The sequence below is a fragment of the Lynx canadensis genome, chromosome B1, assembly GCF_007474595.2.
Source record: "Lynx canadensis isolate LIC74 chromosome B1, mLynCan4.pri.v2, whole genome shotgun sequence".
In the NCBI taxonomy this organism is placed as follows: Eukaryota; Metazoa; Chordata; class Mammalia; order Carnivora; family Felidae; genus Lynx; species Lynx canadensis.
In genome coordinates, this window is record NC_044306.2 from 131,149,893 (window position 1) to 131,167,581 (window position 17,689).

The 17,689-nt window shown below is 35.9% G+C and overlaps 1 protein-coding gene across 2 annotated transcripts in view; it reads right to left on the reverse strand.

The window, feature by feature from the left end:
- The window catches only part of CCSER1 (coiled-coil serine rich protein 1), an 848,536-nt gene that overhangs the window by 685,122 nt on the left and 145,725 nt on the right, over positions 1–17,689 (reverse strand). For both annotated transcript variants that reach the window (XM_032592937.1, XM_030313430.1), the window contains exon 3: positions 13,860–14,044. In XM_032592937.1, the coding sequence (XP_032448828.1) occupies positions 13,860–14,044 (185 nt within the window). The remainder of the gene's footprint in view (positions 1–13,859; positions 14,045–17,689) is intronic.

The following is a 17,689-nucleotide window of genomic DNA, read 5'->3' on the forward strand; positions in this document are numbered from 1 at the left end:
CAGAGAGAGAGACAGAGAATCCCAAGCAGGCTCCATGTTCTGCACAGAGACCAACATGGGCCTTGACCCAGGGCTCAATCCCACAAAAGACCCCAAATAGCCAAAGCAATCTTGAAAAACAAAAACAAAGCTAGAGGCATCACAATTCTAGACTTCAAGTTATATACAAAGCTGTAGTAATCAAAACAGTATAGTAGTGGCACAAAAATAGATACATAAATCAATGGAACAGAATAGAAAACCCAGAAATAAACCCTCAACTATATGGTCAGTTAATCTTCAACAAAGCAGGAGAGAATATCCAATAAGAAAAGGACAGTATCTTCAACAAATGGTATAAGGAAAACTGGACAGCAACATTCAAAAGAATGAAACTAGAACACTTCCTTACATCATACACAAAAATAAATTCAAAATGGATAAAAGATGTAAATGTGAGACCTACAACCATAAAAATCCTAGAAGAGAACACAGGTAGTAACTTCTTTGACATTGGTTGTAGCAACCATTTTCTAGATATTGTCTTCTAAGGCAATGGAAACAAAAGCAAAAATAAACTATTGGGACTACAACAAAATAAAAATGTTCTGCACAGCAAAGAAAACAATCAATAAAACTAAAAGGCAGGGCGCCTGGGTGGCTCAGTCAGTTAAGTGTCCGACTTCAGTTCAGGTCATGATCTCACAATTCATGAGTTCAAGCCCCGCATTGGGCTCAACTGTCAGCACAGAGCCTGCAGCCTGCTTCAGATTCTATGTCTCCCTCTCTCTCTGCCCCTCCCCCCACTTGTGCTCTATGTGTCTCTCTCTCTCAAAAATAAAAAAAAAAAAAAAAACATTAAAAAAAATAAATAAAAACTAAAAGGCAATCTTCTGAATGGGAGAAGATATTTGCAAAAGACATATCAGATAAAGGGTTGGTCTCCAAAAAGACTTAAAAGAACTTATAAAACTCAACAAACAAATAATCCAATTAAAAAATTAGGCAGAGGGGCGCCTGGGTGGCGCAGTCGGTTAAGCGTCCGACTTCAGCCAGGTCACGATCTCGCGGTCCGGGAGTTCGAGCCCCGCGTCGGGCTCTGGGCTGATGGCTCGGAGCCTGGAGCCTGTTTCCGATTCTGTGTCTCCCTCTCTCTGCCCCTCCCCCGTTCATGCTCTGTCTCTCTCTGTCCCAAAAATAAATAAAAAACGTTGAAAAAAAAATTTTTTAAAAATTAGGCAGAAGACATGAACAAACATTTCTCCAAAGAAGACACAGAGATGGCCAACAGACATGAAAAGATTTTCATGATCGCCTATCATTGGGGAAATGCAAATCAAAACTACAATGAGATACCACTTCACACCTGTCAGAATGGCTAAAATCAACCACACACACACACACACACACACACACACACACACACACACACAAAACAGGTGTTGGTGAGGATGTAGAGAAAAAGAAACCCTCTTGCATTATTGGTGGGAATGCAAACTAGTACAGCCACTGGGGAAAACACTATGGAGGTTCCTCAAAAGTTAAAAATAGAACTACCCTACAATCCAGCAATTGCACTATGGGTATTTACCCAAAAAATACAAAAACACTAATTCAAAGTGATACATGCACCTCAACATTTATAGCAGAATTATTTAGTAGCCAAGATATGGAAACAGCCCAAGTGTCCATTGACTAAATAATGGGTAAAGAAGATGTGGATAAAAAGGAATGAAGTAGATAACTAGATAAAAAAGAATGAAAGTTGCCATTTGCAGCAAGATGGATGGAGGTAGAGGGTATAATGTTAAGGAAAATAAGTCAGTCAGAGAAAGACAAATACCATATGATTTGACTCATATATGGAATTTAAAAAAACAAAACAAATGAGCAAACTGGGAAAAGGAGAGAGAGAGAGAGAGAGAGAGAGAGAGAGAGAGAGAGAGAAATCAAGAAACAGACCCTTAGTTAGAGAGAACAATTGATAGTTACCAGATGAGAGATAGATGGAAGGATTGTTAAACAGGTGATGGGGATCAAGGAGTGCATTTGTTATGATGAGCAATGGGTAATGTATGGACTTGTTGAATCACTATATTTACACTTGAAACTAATATAACACTATATGTTAACTAACTGGAAGTAAGAACTTAAAAAAAACATGGAAAACAAAAACAAAAAAGTGTAGTGGTGGGTGATAGCCATGAAGGTAGAATTTATTATCACAGTGTATTACACTGTCTCTAATGAGGAGGTCCTATTTTAAGGGATGTAATTGCTGTTTATCCAATGTGGCTTTAGAAACAGAAGGGAGATTGAGAATTACTGGAATAGCTTAAAAGGAGGCTGAACTATATGTCTATAAAAACAGGACAGTAATATAAATAGCAGAGAACAAAGGAAGAGGAGCCATTAACTATTAGGGCAAATACCAATTCACTGCATATTTCTCTACATCTACTCCAAAGTTTCAGTCCTCAGAGTTTCTACTATTCTCCTTATGGAAAGAGAGCTTTCATAAGCCTTCATTCTATTTCCATAACTCCAATATACTGTTTTTCTCAATGTTGACTGATGTTGTCAGATTTCTGATATAATAGAGATTCCCAGCCTTTTGTTTAGAATCTACAAATGACTTCACCTATATCTTAAGTTTTCAGATAGGACAGGTGAAAAATAAAGGCAAGAGCATGATGGGCCAAATGCAAGTAATAGCTGTGTCTAAAATGTAGATATGAAGAAGCAGCCTGCTAAGGAGACTGTAAGGAGAAAAAAAGGAGAAAAAGAGAGGAAGTGATAGATATATAGGGGCGCCTGGGTGGCTCAGTCAGTTAAGCATCCTACTTCAGCTCAGGTCGTGATCTCGCGGTCCGTGAGTTCAAGCCCTGCGTCGGGCTCTGGGCTGACAGCTCAGAGCCTGGAGCCTGCTTCAGATTCTGTGTCTCCCTCTCTCTCTGACCCTCCCCCGCTCATGCTCTGTCTCTCTCTGTCTCAAAAATAAATAAGCATTAAAAAAATTAAAAAAAGGAAGTGATAGATAGATAGATAGATAGATAGATAGATATATGAAGTCTTCAATAGTGTAAGAACTTGAGAGAAGTTAATGATGAAGATTTAAAAAAAAAGAATATGAAAATTGGTAAAGTCACTGATGACTTTAGAGTAGTACTCAACCCAGGGTGATTTTTGCCTGCAAAGGCATATTTGGCAATGCCTGGAGATATTTTTAGTTATTAAAACTTGAGGGTTCTACCGGCATTTATTGGGTAGGAGTCAGAGATTCTATTAAACATATACTGCACTAGACACCCCTGTACCCAAACAAAGAACTATCCAGGACAAAATGTCAATAGTTGCAAAGTTGAGAAACATCCTGTATATTACAGGAGCTAAACTATATGCAACTGAAGAGTTCATGGGCAGTTGAGAAAATTAATATGCCAAGAAAAAGCTATTCTTTTTTTTTTTTTAGAGTTTTAAAGTATTTTTTTTTATTTTATTTATTTTTGGGACAGAGAGAGACACAGCATGAACGGGGGAGGGGCAGAGAGAGAGGGAGACACAGAATCAGAAACAGGCTCCAGGCTCTGAGCCATCAGCCCAGAGCCTGACGCGGGGCTCGAACTCACGGACCGCGAGATCGTGACCTGGCTGAAGTCGGACGCTTAACCGACTGCGCCACCCAGGCGCCCCAAGAAAAGGCTATTCTTTAAGAACTTGTTGACTTGTAAGGAAAAAGAGGGCCAGGATAGAGAACTTCTGGATTAAGCAGGGCATAGAAAAAAATTATTTTGTTTGCTTTCTTCAAGGACAGAAACTTGATCATACTGTACACTGACAGTAATGAAGAACTGGAGAAGAAACCAGAGGGGAAAAGTGCTATGAAGTGCTATTCTACAGGAGATGAGGATCAGAACTCAAGAAGACTAGTAGAAAAGACTGCTTTGAAAGAATGACCATAATGTCTAAGATCAAAGGAAATGAAGGACTGACGGGTAAAAATACAAATGTATTGGGAGTGTCAAAAACAGGATGGATAGTTTGAGGACAGCATTTAAAGTTCATACTCAAAAAATAACAATAAAGTTCATACTCAGTGCTTGAGTTAAGCTGCTGGTCTGTGATCCACTTTCCCGTTATAGGAGGAAATGGGAGTATGCTTTCTGTCAAGGAAGAAGGCAGCTGCCTCAATAGAATTTCCTTGTAAACACACTGATAACAGACCTCCTAGCAAACAAACTGGCAAACTAAGTGGTTTCACTAGTAGGGCAGCTTATCTATGGACTGCTTTTAACAGAATATGTCTAATTATCTAGGTTGCTTACGAAAAATAAAGCTAGAATACAGAGATTTATGGAATATGGCTCCACGGAAAATTTCTATGTATTCTACACATCTGAATATGAAATCGAGAGGTTTTGTATGGTCAAATGGTAAAAACTTCCAGTTATAAAGATAAATAAGTTCTGAGGATGTAATGTACAGCATGGTGACTGTATTCAAAATGGATGGGAAAAAATGGAGATGTTTTGTACTGAGATGGCTCTTTCTGTGTAAATGAGGTGATCGTACACACCTACCACTTCAAATCTCATTCAAAAATCTGAGCCAGGACCCATCAGATAAAGAAAGGAAGGACATGGGAAGCTGGGAAGGTATTCAGATCTCTACCTGCTTCACCTGTGCCCCTAGATGTCTGATTAAAGCTCTGATTCATGTGAGTCCCTCTTGACAAAAAAAATTATTTGGGTTTCTCACTGGCACATTCACTAAACATTGGGTAGTACTAAAGACAACTACTGAATATTAAAATCATAACTTTATAAAGTAATTACAAATGTATACAATAAAGAGCATAAGAGACAAAGCTAAAAAAAATAATAAATTGTTTCAGCTTGGATAAAACAAGCTAAGAACAATAAAAGATATAAACAAAGAAGGCATTTTAGAGCAAAATGTGGCAGTGAAGTGAAATGATCACTGAATTAAATTATAAAAGTGATAAAAATGACAGCCACTCTAATTGACAAGTGATGAATTTAAACAAAGACATCATAGAGCAGAAGTGTAAAATATATATGCGCAACTCATTTGAAAAATCACACCTTTGTATCCTGCAAATATGGATTCTGCAAATATGGTTTCTGAGACAATTTTAAAAATTTGTCTCAATTTTTAAATTACTTTGAAATTTCAACATAATATTAATATGTTAAAATATTTATTTTGTATATAAAGTGACCATAATGCCTAGTATTAGGCATATTTCTACTATAATAACATATTTCTTGACCTTGGAAGTCAAAATTTGTTTTATTTATTTCACTAAAATTAATAGTCACATTTAAATTTAAATTTTAAAATAGAATAACGACAAAAAATACATTTTTCTTTATTCTTTAACTAGAATAATGTAAAAGCTTCAAATTCCAATGACTATTCCCTCAGAAAATGTAGTTATTTTACACAAGGTCAATTCTGTGTTACAGATTGTGCAGCTGTTCAGATGGCCAGAGATTTGTCATGGATTCTGAATCAATAAATATTCTCTGTCATGCTATAAAAACTGTGCCAGCCCATGGGGTTACCTAAATAAGGCATAAAAGAGTTTTTTTCATCTCACAGAAAATTGATATAACTTGATCCAATTAAAAATAAAATGGTCATTTTTGCATTCTAACCCCAAGAATAAAAAGTAAACTTAATTTTCTAATTTCTTATTTTTAGAAAGTATACAAGCTGCTTTATGATTATCCTAGATGTAGTATGGTTAAATAAAAGAATCTTTAATTGCCTTCTACTACTGTCCTCCATTGTTTTAATAATAGAAATATGTGCCGTTCTTAATAAAGCATTTAATATATATTATTTAATACTGCTACTGTTACAATATGATTTTTTATTGCTATGTTCTGAATGTTTCTGTCCCCCTAAAACTTGTATGTTGAAATGATGGTATTTGGACATGGTATGGGAGGTGCTTAAGTCATAAGGGTAGAACTTTCCTGAATGTCATTATTGTGTATATAAAAGAGACTCCAGGGGCGCCTGGGTGGCGCAGTCGGTTAAGCGTCCGACTTCAGCCAGGTCACGATCTCATGGTCCGTGAGTTCGAGCCCCGCGTCAGGCTCTGGGCCGATGGCTCGGAGCCTGGAGCCTGTTTCTGATTCTGTGTCTCCCTCTCTCTCTGCCCCTCCCCCGTTCATGCTGTGTCTCTCTCTGTCCCAAAAATAAAATAAACGTTGGGGAAAAAAAAAAAAAAAGAGACTCCAGGGGCGCCTGGGTGGCTCAGTCGGTTAAGTGTCCAAGTTCAGCTCAGGTCATGATCTCATGGTTTGTGAGTTCGAGCCTTGTGTAGGGCTGCGTGCTGGCAGCTCAGAGCCAGGAGCCTGCTTCGGATTCTGTGTCTCACTCTCTCTCTGCCCCTCCCCTACTTGTGCTCTCTCAAAAATAAATAAATGTAAAAAAAAAAAGAAGAGACTCCAGAGAGCTCCCTGGTCCCTTCCACCATGTACAACACATCAAGAAGGTGCTAGTTATAAACCAGAAACAATGCTGGCATCTTTATCTTGGACTTCCAAGCCTCCAGAGCTATAAGAAATAAATTTCTGTCATTTACAAGCTACCCAATTTGGGATATTTTGCTATAGCGGCCCTAATAGACTAAGACATTCACATTAGGGAAAAATTTGCAAAGGAAAAAAATTAAGTGCTATGTACCTCTCATGTGAACTGCATGAAAAGAAATGTTAATAATTATGATACTGCAATTTTATTTATTTACTCAAACTGGTCCTCAAGTCATTTTAGATGAAGTGAGTTAACTCTATGAATAAGCTATTCATAATTTTGTGCCCCAAACATATAAATTGTGCCAGCTTCTAAATGAAAATGACTCATCCCCAAAGCTAGACATAAAAAAATGAATGGAATATTTTATCCAATTCTGCTTTTTTGGAATATTTTATCCAATCTCCTTTTATAAAGGAACTTCTGAATCTGCAAGTTTATAAGAAATGAACTGAATTGGACTAGATAAAACATGCAGGGAGTTTTAAAATATCACCTTAGGCATATTTGACCATATTTTTTAATTCGTGCTTCAAAAAATATTGCCAATAATTGACTGCTTCTTTTCTTTCTGTATAGCCAGTCCATAACTATTGTATGATGTGATCCCGGAAACCATTCCATAAGTCTGACCATCGTAAAATGAATTATGTTTCTACTGGAACAATGTCACAATTGGTATGATATAAAAAACCAGAGCTATATCAAACAGTGCATCATAAAGACATCTGTACATTTGTATAATAAATTAAAATGCCAAAAAATGTGCATAAGCAAACCACATAAAATGATTGTACTAAAGGCTTTTTAATTCATTTCTATGTAAGCATATGTCACAACCTAGTCAGCATTTATACCTTTATTTCACACATATTTATTATGTACCAGGCATTATACTAAATGCTGTAAGAAATGCTGATAACGTAAAAAGCTTCTTCCATTTAAAATTGTTTTTAACGTTTATTTTTGAGAGACAGAGAAAAATAGAGTATGAGTCGGGGAGGAGCAAAGAGGAAGACACAGAATCCGAAGCAGGCTCCAGCCTCTGAGCCGTCAGCACAGAGCCCGACACAGGACTCAAACTAATGAACCGTGAGATCATGACCTAAGCCGAAGTCGGACACTTACCCAACTGAGCCACCAAGTGTACCAGTTTCTTCCATTTAAGCGAATGAAGTCTAATAGGTAAAATGAGACCTATTCAAATAACTAAGTAGCAGGTGCCATATATGTGATACAACTTAGAAGGGCATTGATAGGAAAAGAATCATTAGTAAGTAGAAAAATCAATAAAGGCATTATAGATTAGAGCCATTAATCTAAAATTAATATACTAGTTATCAACAAATGTAACTTAATGTTTAATGAGTGATACTTGTGATTCTCCTTCTTAAAACTTACGAGGATTGAGAAGAATGATTTGTGTGGCTCCATTTCCTTACAAATACTAATGGTTCCCTTTTCTCATTGAATGTCCTTGTAGCATTCAATGATATTACCTTTAATTCCACTGACAATTAGTTAAACCAAAAGCTGAGATCATTATTTTAACTCTCCAAATGCCAGTAACATTTTTTTTTGTACTTTAAAGTTCCATTTGGAATTTCAGGATTAGGAGGAAACATTTATAAAATTAGACATTTTAATTATCAGCTTTTCTTTGCTCTTAATTTTGAGCTCCAACAACCTTTATGCCACAGAATGGAAGTGTGAAAGTACATATACCAAAACGCCAGTAGAGTTCATTTTCCTGATGTATGGTAAAGGTGGGGTGTTTGGAAATGGATTCCTTGAACATTAATGTACTTTATTCTTTACTGTCCAAGTGCCTCTCAGAGTCACTGTTCAGCATTGGTAGCTGGGCCTCAGTGGTAGAAATTAGCCAAAGACATAAATTACATATATATTTCACAGTGCCAATTGAGCATGCGAGCAAAACTCTATATAAATTAGGGACACAGGAGTTCACATATTCTAAACATTTGATATCAAGAGCCATAATCCAAATCAAACATCCCCTTAACAGTGTAAATTATAAAATAGTCAGAATTATTAAATCTGTTACATTGACAAGATCATGTCAATGTCTCCTAATCTGGAACTCTATCTTCCAGGCCTCTCTTTCATCTTTGTATCTTCAGAGTAGGCTCTCAATAAATATTTATTTAAAGAAACTGTAAAAGAATAGATAAGTAAATGAATGAATGAAGGATAAGCTAATAAAGGAAAGAACAGTTGCCCCCCCCACCAAAAAAAGTGGATTCATAGTTAAGTGTTTCGCTAGTTAATATGGGGCTTAATTCATCTGAGATTACTTAGCTATTGTCAGTAACATCTAAACTCTGGATTTTAACACGCCAAGAATTAAAATATGATATGAGAAGCTAATAATCTGCAAGTAACTATTTTTTCCCTCAAAGGTAAATATGGTCTGTTCTTCTACCAAAAAAGTCCTACAGATTATTTTTTGCTTTGTTTTTACTTTGCCATTCCCAGTTCCTATAAAAACAAACAGGATGCCAAACTGCATACGAAAAAAAGTATGCTATCAGAGTAAAACTAGCCATAAATGAATGTTGGCAGAATCCCTTAGCACAAAAAGTTCGGGGCAATGTTGTGGATGCATTTGCCAAGTTATCTAAAGACAATGCAACTTTCTGAACCAGTGTTTTAATGTACAGAAATAAATACTTCCAAATTCATTAAGGTTCCCAGAAATTTAGTCAAGTTAATTTAGATACATAGTTCAAGGACTGTAAGTCAGGAAGAGAGCACACAAAAAACAGAACTTGTAATTACAAATCAATCTTTAACTTTCAAAGAGGTCTTAATCTTTTTCGAGCACAGTGACCAACACAGTGTGAGTCATAAATCAGAGTCCATTAACAGGGAGGGAGGAGGCAAGCAGGAATTCCCAGTTAATTAAAAGAACTGATGTACACTAAATCTTTTGAGAATATGATAGTCCTTAGTGCCCACCAAATATATCAGGGTCAACACCTTCTAGACACAAGCAAGAGACTACTTCCTGGAGACTTTTGTGGCAAGTAGGGGCCAAGTGATTAGATCTAGTCAATAATTTGTCAGAGAAGGTGAAATGAGTCTCCACAGGTCAGAGCATTTATTACTGGGATGAGGACCTCCAGAGATCTTTTTGCCATGGTAAAAGGCAATATTTGCAATAGTTCAACAGCCTGGACATAGAATGAGACATTAAATGGAACTTCCTGAACCTTCTACAACAAACATGTAGCCTGAGTGAGAAATCCATATTATAAAGCCACTAAGATTTGGAGGTTATTTGCTATCATATATCATAGCTTATCCTTATTCATACACTCAAGCACTTTCCTTCCTGTAATGATGTCAGAGCCTCTGTGTTGTCCGTTATATATGAATCTATCCTCACATTAATAATTGTTTACAGGGGCGCCTGGGTGGCGCAGTCGGTTAAGCGTCCGACTTCAGCCAGGTCACGATCTCGCGGTCCGTGAGTTCGAGCCCCGCGTCGGGCTCTGGGCTGATGGCTCAGAGCCTGGAGCCTGTTTCCGATTCTGTGTCTCCCTCTCTCTCTGCCCCTCCCCCGTTCATGCTCTGTCTCTCTCTGTCCCAAAAATAAATAAACGTTGAAAAAAAAAATTAAAAAAAAAATAATTGTTTATAGAGCAGGATGATCTTACATATGGAGTTAAATGTCACTATGTGAAGCTGTTGGAGAAACAATGACAAATCCTTAAATTTATTCATTTATATACCACAGTCTAGGGGAGCCTGGGTGGCTCAGTAGCTTGAGCGTCCGACTTTGGCTCAGGTCATGATCTCACTGCTTATGAGTTCCAGCCCCGCATAGTGCTCTGTGTTGACAGCCCAGAGCCTGGAGCCTACTTCAGATTCTGTGTCCCTCTCTTGCTCTGCCCCTCCCTCGCTCCTGCTCTCTTTCTCTCTCAAGAATAAATAAAACATTTAAAAAAATTATACACCACAGTCTAGAAGAAAAGTTCATAAAAAGAAAGGGCCTATTTCTACAAAATATTTTTTTAAATATGTGGGCCATCCTAAGAAAGGTATCAAGAAAATAATAGAGAAAATGAAGGAAAGTCTTTACTTAAAGCAGTTTGAAAATATTTAACAAATGTGAATCCTTATCAAATTTTTCCAGATATATTCTGGTTTCATGTAATAAATTTAAGCCAACTCCAATTTCTTCTGAGGCACTGAGGTTCAAAGAATTAATACATCCTCCTCTTTCCCTTTCAGATTGAAATATCCCCAAAATATACAAAACCACTAGAACTGTGGTCTACCCTATTAGGGCATATCTTTGTTCATTCAGAAACTCTCAGCATCTTAATAAATAAAGCAAGCCATATCCTACTGGTAAACTTAAATCCCCATCAACTAGACAAAATACTCCGGTTCCTTCTAAGTATGAACATCTTTTTTTGCAACAATGTTCCTTTCTACATGAGTTACCTTTCAGTAAAGACACTGATACCATTCATCAGTATATCAAGAAGTACACATTTTAAGTACAGAATCAGCATTAAATTGTGTTTATTTTTTGTATCCCTTACAGAAGATTATAGCCTAGACCCAGAACAAGCACAGACTGCCTTAACTGTGTTTAACTTCATTACAAATAAATAATGCAAAAAATAAATAATAATTTTAAACTTATTACATTCTCCCCAAAGCATTTAAGATTTAAAGTTAGGTAGAATCCAAATCTGAATCCTATCTCTGCCACCTACTATCTGTATTTTGAGGTAAACTGCTTATCTTCTTAGAGTTCTATTTTCCTTTACAAAATGTGATTAATAATAGTATCACTTGGGGGTGTCTGGGTGGCTCAGTGGGTTAAGCAACCATCAAACTTTGGGTCAGGTCATGATCTTGTGGTTCATGAGTTTGAGCCCCACGTCGGGCTCTGTGCTCACAGCTGAGCCTGGAGCCTATTTCAGATTCTGTGTCTCCCATTCTCCCTGACCCTCCCCCACTTGTGCTCTCTCTCTCTCTCTCTCCCTCTCTCTTTCCTAAAAATAAATAAACATTTAAAAATAATAATAATAATAATAATAATAATAATAATAACAATATCATTTGGTGGATAGTATTGGGAAGACTGGATGTGATAAAACACATGAAGCATTAAGAGAAGTACTTTGGTCCAAATAAATATTGAAAATACATGTTACTATTATTATTCCTCCAAAAGTAAAGAATAACTGAACATGAATGTTTTCCTACATATATACATTTGCTTGAATTATTTTAGAAGAGGAATACAGAAAATGTGTCACGGTCACACATAAAGCTATAATTTCCAAAAAAGGCCACTTGTTTCACATATAGCTAAGATTACCTAAAGAGTCCTAACATTTGCCTTCTTTGCTATGAGTCAAACAACATATTTTACACATTTTAAATTCATGATTACACTGTAAAATTAAAGGATGAGATAGTAGTTGTGAGATCAAAAAAAAAAAAAAGTAAAGCCATAAAACAATTTTGATAGGTTTCATATAGAAAGTCAATCACCAGTATTTATTTTAACAAGTGTTATCTGTAAATCCAGTGAACATGTACAATATTTTAATGGAGTTTCTATTCTATTAAGGATAGCCTTTCCCCAACCATGGCAATGATGTAATTCTGCCATCTAGTGGAAGAGCTGTACCACTGCAGGGACACTTTTTGAAAAGTATAAAAAGCCTCAAATGAAAGAACAAAACTGCATTTCTGTGTTCTGACATTTTAAATATTAAATCTTGATTGTGGATTGGGAAGAATAATTTGTGATGTTACAAAGAGAATTACTGAAATATAGTATGAAAATCATGAGCTACAAAGAATATGTAAAAGGCCCAACTCTGGGCAAGTCCAATGCATACTGCATAATTATTAACATAAATACATCTTACGAAGGAAAAACAAGAATTTCGTGAAGAGAAATGTTTCATAATAAGTAGTTATCCATGATTTTTAATTCTGCATCAACTCAAAATCTTTTTTACCATGTTCTTGCACTTAAACAATAGCAACTGCAATAGTAATACAATATTTTCAATGCACCAAAAGATGAAATTTAACACCATTCTCTATGTAAAAACATAAATACACAAAATTCTATTGTATGATAGAAACAAAAATCCCACTATCATTTGTTGTTTTGCAGTTACTGATTTGCCCAATATTAAGATATGGCCAAACCTAATCTAATCGTTAGTACTTCTAACTTCAAGGAAATGTTTTGGCTATCACTCAATGTTACCTCAGTAACTTAAGACTTCTTCACAATACAATTCTCAAAACTGGATGGCCTATTTACATTTGAAACCAAATCATCTAAAATACACAGAGATAAAATACATGAGTAATTTAGTTTTGAGCATTTTTCACACATATCCATTAACAGGGGATACAGGTAAGTAGGTAAGCAGGTACACAGGTAGACATATCATTTCAAAGAAGCACTGTTAAATACCAGGAATCAAAAACACTGCTGGAAAAGCATACATCTGTGAGGAAATGAACAAGAGAACTCCAAAAGGCAATCCCACCCCAATATTTGTAAGACCTGAGGCCCCCTAGACCTCTTGCAGTCCACTCATCAATTTCCCACCCTGGCTTTATCTTTCACTGCGAATGAGCATCACACACCTGCCTCTAAGACACCACAGCCCTCAAGTGCAAGCTCAGAAACGACTCCCCTATAGACATGCTACCTTACCCTTCACCAGCAGGCTCGTGCAGTTTGAACCAGAAATCTGGAATCTGTTACTCAGAATGTGTCAAAGCTCTGGATGGGCATTTTGCCTTGACCCCAAAAGCTCCTCATCCTGTGTGGATGGGCAACTGTAAAACGTCAAGCAGATGTAGGATCCCTGAAGAGTCAATGGGTGGTACTGGCATAATGGCAGAATATAAAAGGACATTTTTTAGAGTGGCTATAGGGTAGAGAGATGGTGTGAAATAATGGTTATCAAAGGGTACCCTCATGATCAGCTTTTTTCTTAACTTGTGTATCCCAGAGTCTTGATCTAGAACACAGAGTATCAAACTTTCTATGGAAGCAAGGAAGACAGGAATTGAGGGCAACTATCATGGTGTGCTACTATGTGTCAAGACCCATAAGAGTTTCGAGTGCAAACGTAGCCTCTTTAACTTGGGATATCAACTAAGGAGATAGATTTTTTTCTTCAAGTTATGAAATGTCTATTCTTCAGTCTGTTTTCATATTGCAAAAGGCAGGAATATCCCAGTCCTGTACATAACTATTTTAATAAATGCAAGTATATGTGTATACTTACCATGCTGTTCATTTTTGAAGATGATGAACCTGCTCTTTGCTTTCTTAGACTGTTCACTTCTTCTACATTTCCATCTTTTGGTTTCAAAATCATTCTGCTACTCCCTGCAGTTCCTTCAGATGAGGATCGCAATCGCCTCTCTATAAATCTCCCTTCACGATATGGACTGAAGCTACTGGCAAGAACTATTAAAATAAATAAATAAATAAATAAATAAATAAATAAATAAATAAATATTAATACAAATGCTTAACTGTAGTTTTTACAAATGTTCCATTTAAAGCAAATAAGAAACTCTTAGTGTCATTCAAAAATTCTCTATCATAGAAAGAAGTTTTAAATTAATAGTGGTAAGTTTAGTTTACTTAATCACATAATGATTTTGAAGCTCAAAACCTCTGCAGCCATCCTTGGCTTCTCCATACTTCATATAAATCACATAAGCAAATCCTGTCTTTATTACCCTCAAATTGTATACAGAATCTGATCACTTCCTACCTTCCCCACTAACATCCTGGACCAAACTCCCATCAACCCTAGCTTGGGTTACTATAATACTGAACAGTCTCCTTCCTTTGCCTATTCCTACCTGACTCTCCCCCACAAAAACCACAGCCTTCTTTCCACATGGTAACCAGAATGATACACTGAAGACATAAGTAACATTGATCATGAGCATTCCTCTAGTCATAGAGCTATGTTTAACCAATGTCCTATCAGTTGCCTTATGATAACCCTACTCTATCCCTTCATTTAAGGGCCTCCCCATGTTCATCTGTTCACTTTTCTAACTTCATCTTCTGCTGCACCCTCCTCCTTCACTCTGTTTATGCTACTCTGGACCTCTTGCCATTGCTAGAACACTGCAGACACACTCCAGTACCAAAGTGGCCTTTACCACACAGTCTTTGCATAGTTATACTTCTCTTATATATTTGTACATCCTTCTCCCTAATCATCTTCAACTCTTTGCTAATATGTTACCTTGATTAATACTCTGCTCACCATACTTAAAAATGCAAACTACAGTGAACTATCAGAAAATGAAATTAAGAAAACAATCTCATTTACAATAGCATCAAAAAGGATGAAATACTTAGAAATAAATTTAGCCACAGAGTGAAAGATCTCTTACACTGAAAACTGTTAAGACACTGATGAAACAAGTTGAGACACAAATAAATGGAAAGATATTCTATGTTCACAGATTGAAGAATTAATGTTCTTAAATTTTCCATACTACTCAAAGCAATCCACAGATTCAATTCAATCTCTATCAAAATTATAACGGCATTTTCATGAAAATACAGAAAACCATTGTATAAAGAACCACAAAAGACCCCAAATAGCTGAAGCAATCTTGAGAAAGCATAAAGCTGGAGGTGTCACATTTCCTGATTACAAACTATACCACAAAGCTGTAGTAATCAAAACAGTATGGTATTGGCATAAAGACAGACACACAGATCAATGGGACAGAATAAAGAGCCCAGAAATAAAAGCATCATATGTGAGCAATTAATTTTTGACAAAAGACTCATGAGTATGCAATGCAGAAAGGATAGTCTCTTCAGTAAATGGTGCTGGAGAAACTGAATAACCACATGCAAAAGAATAAACAGAGACCCGCATCTTACAGTATACAAAAACAAAAAACCTCAAAATGATTTAAATATTTGAACATAACACCTGAAAATGTAAAATTCTGGGAAAACAATACAAAATAAAACAAAACAGCGGGTAATGCTCCTTGACATTAGTCTTGGCAATGACTTTTTGGATTTCACGCCAAAAGCAAAACCAATAAAAGCAAAAAATAACAAATAGAACTATTTCAAAGCAAAAAGCTTCTGTATAGCAAAGTAAATAATCTACAAAATGAAAAGGCAAATTATGGAATGGGAGAAAATATTTTCAAATATCATATCCTCTGAGAGGTTAATATCCAAAATATACAAGGAACTCATACAACTCAATAGAAAATAACAATAATAATCCAATTTAAAAATGACCAAGTAGACTAAACATTTTTTTTTCCCAAAAGACATACAAAATAGCCAAGAGGTACATGAAAAGGTGCTCAACATCACTAATTATAAGGGAATTCAAATCAAAACCACATGAGATATTATATCACACCGGTCAGGGTAGCTATTAGCAAAAATTCAAACAAGTGTTGTGGAAAGTGTAGAGAAAAGGGCACCTTTATACACTGATGGTAGGAATGTAAACTGGTACAGTCACTATGAAAAAAAGTATGTAGTTTCTTCATGAAATTAAAAAGAGTTACCATGTGATCTAGGAATTCCATTTATGGGTATATATTCAAAGGAAATGAAATCATTATCTCAGAGAGCTATCTGTATGCCCATGTTTATAGCAACATTATGCACAATAGCCAAGATATGTAAACAATCTAAGTGTCCCATCAATGATGAAGAGATAAGAAGATGTGATATGTAAATATAAAGGGATACTATTCAGCCTTTAAAAAGAAGGAAATAGTGTCATTTGTGACAACATGGGTACAACTGCAGGGCATTAAGCTAAGCAAAATAAGCTAGATAGAGGAAGACAAACAATCTATGGTATCAGTTACATGTGGATTCTTAAACAAAAAAAATTGTTTTAAACAGTTGAACTGATTGAAATGCAAAGTAGAAAAGTGGTTGCAATTGGAGCCCGTGGGTGGCTTAGTAGGTTAAGCATCCAACTCTTGATTTCAGCTCAGGTCATGGTTTCATGAGCCCACCTTGGGCTCTGCCCTATCAGTGCAGAGCCTGTTTAGGATTCTCTCTCTCCCTCTCTCTCTGTCCCTACCCTGCTTTTGCTAAATACATACATATATACATACATAAATACGAACATGAAAAAAATGAAAAAGGGAAAAGAAAAAGTGGTTGCAAGAACCTATTAGGCCAAATATAACAGTTCTTTTTAAATAACTTTTTAAGCTAATGAATAAAAATTAAAATGCCAGAGTGCTCAACTTTACATTATTTTTTTCTGTTTATTTATTTTTGAGAGACAGAGACAGAGAGAGAGAGAGAAAGGAGAAAGGGAGACAGGATTTGAGGCGGGCTCTGCACCAACAGCAGAGAGCCCAATACGGGGCTGGAACTCACCAGCCCCAAGATCATGACCTGAGCTGAAGTTGGACGCTCAACTGAATGAGCCATCCAGGTATCCCTATATTATTATTTTTGATATGACTACATATCTCATACATTCAGATATATATTAAATACTAGCCTAGATATGTTTCATAACAAATACAGAATAAATTCAGTATTATGGAGTTTAGTGCACATAGCAACTCTTTCTTATATAAAATACATCTACATAACCGGTTTTCAAATGTTAAACTTCCAAATTATAAAATCCTTCTGAATGGCACATGAATATCTCCACAAAATGAAGAACTGAATTCTATTATTTTTTCCTTATTCACATTACCAGCTTGTTTGCCTATCCATCTCTATTTTACAAGTTGTAGATAACCTGAATAAATAGCTAATGTCCCAAGAACAGGCAACATATTATCAAATTCATTGAAATTACTTTAATGTGGTAAATGGCTCATGATTAGGATCTTCGTGAACAGATTAATAGCAAGATATTTCCACAGAGATAAATATATATAGTATTCAATTTGACATTGAAGCAAATGATCGTTTCTAAATAAGAATTAGAAATAATCAAGGTAAGTACATTTCTACCCTTTTTGTATTCCATTTCTTTAAAAAAAAGACTGCCTAGATTCCAATTTGAGATCCACCATTTACTAACAATGTGATTTCATAGTTATTTAATTTAATCCTAAATTATTA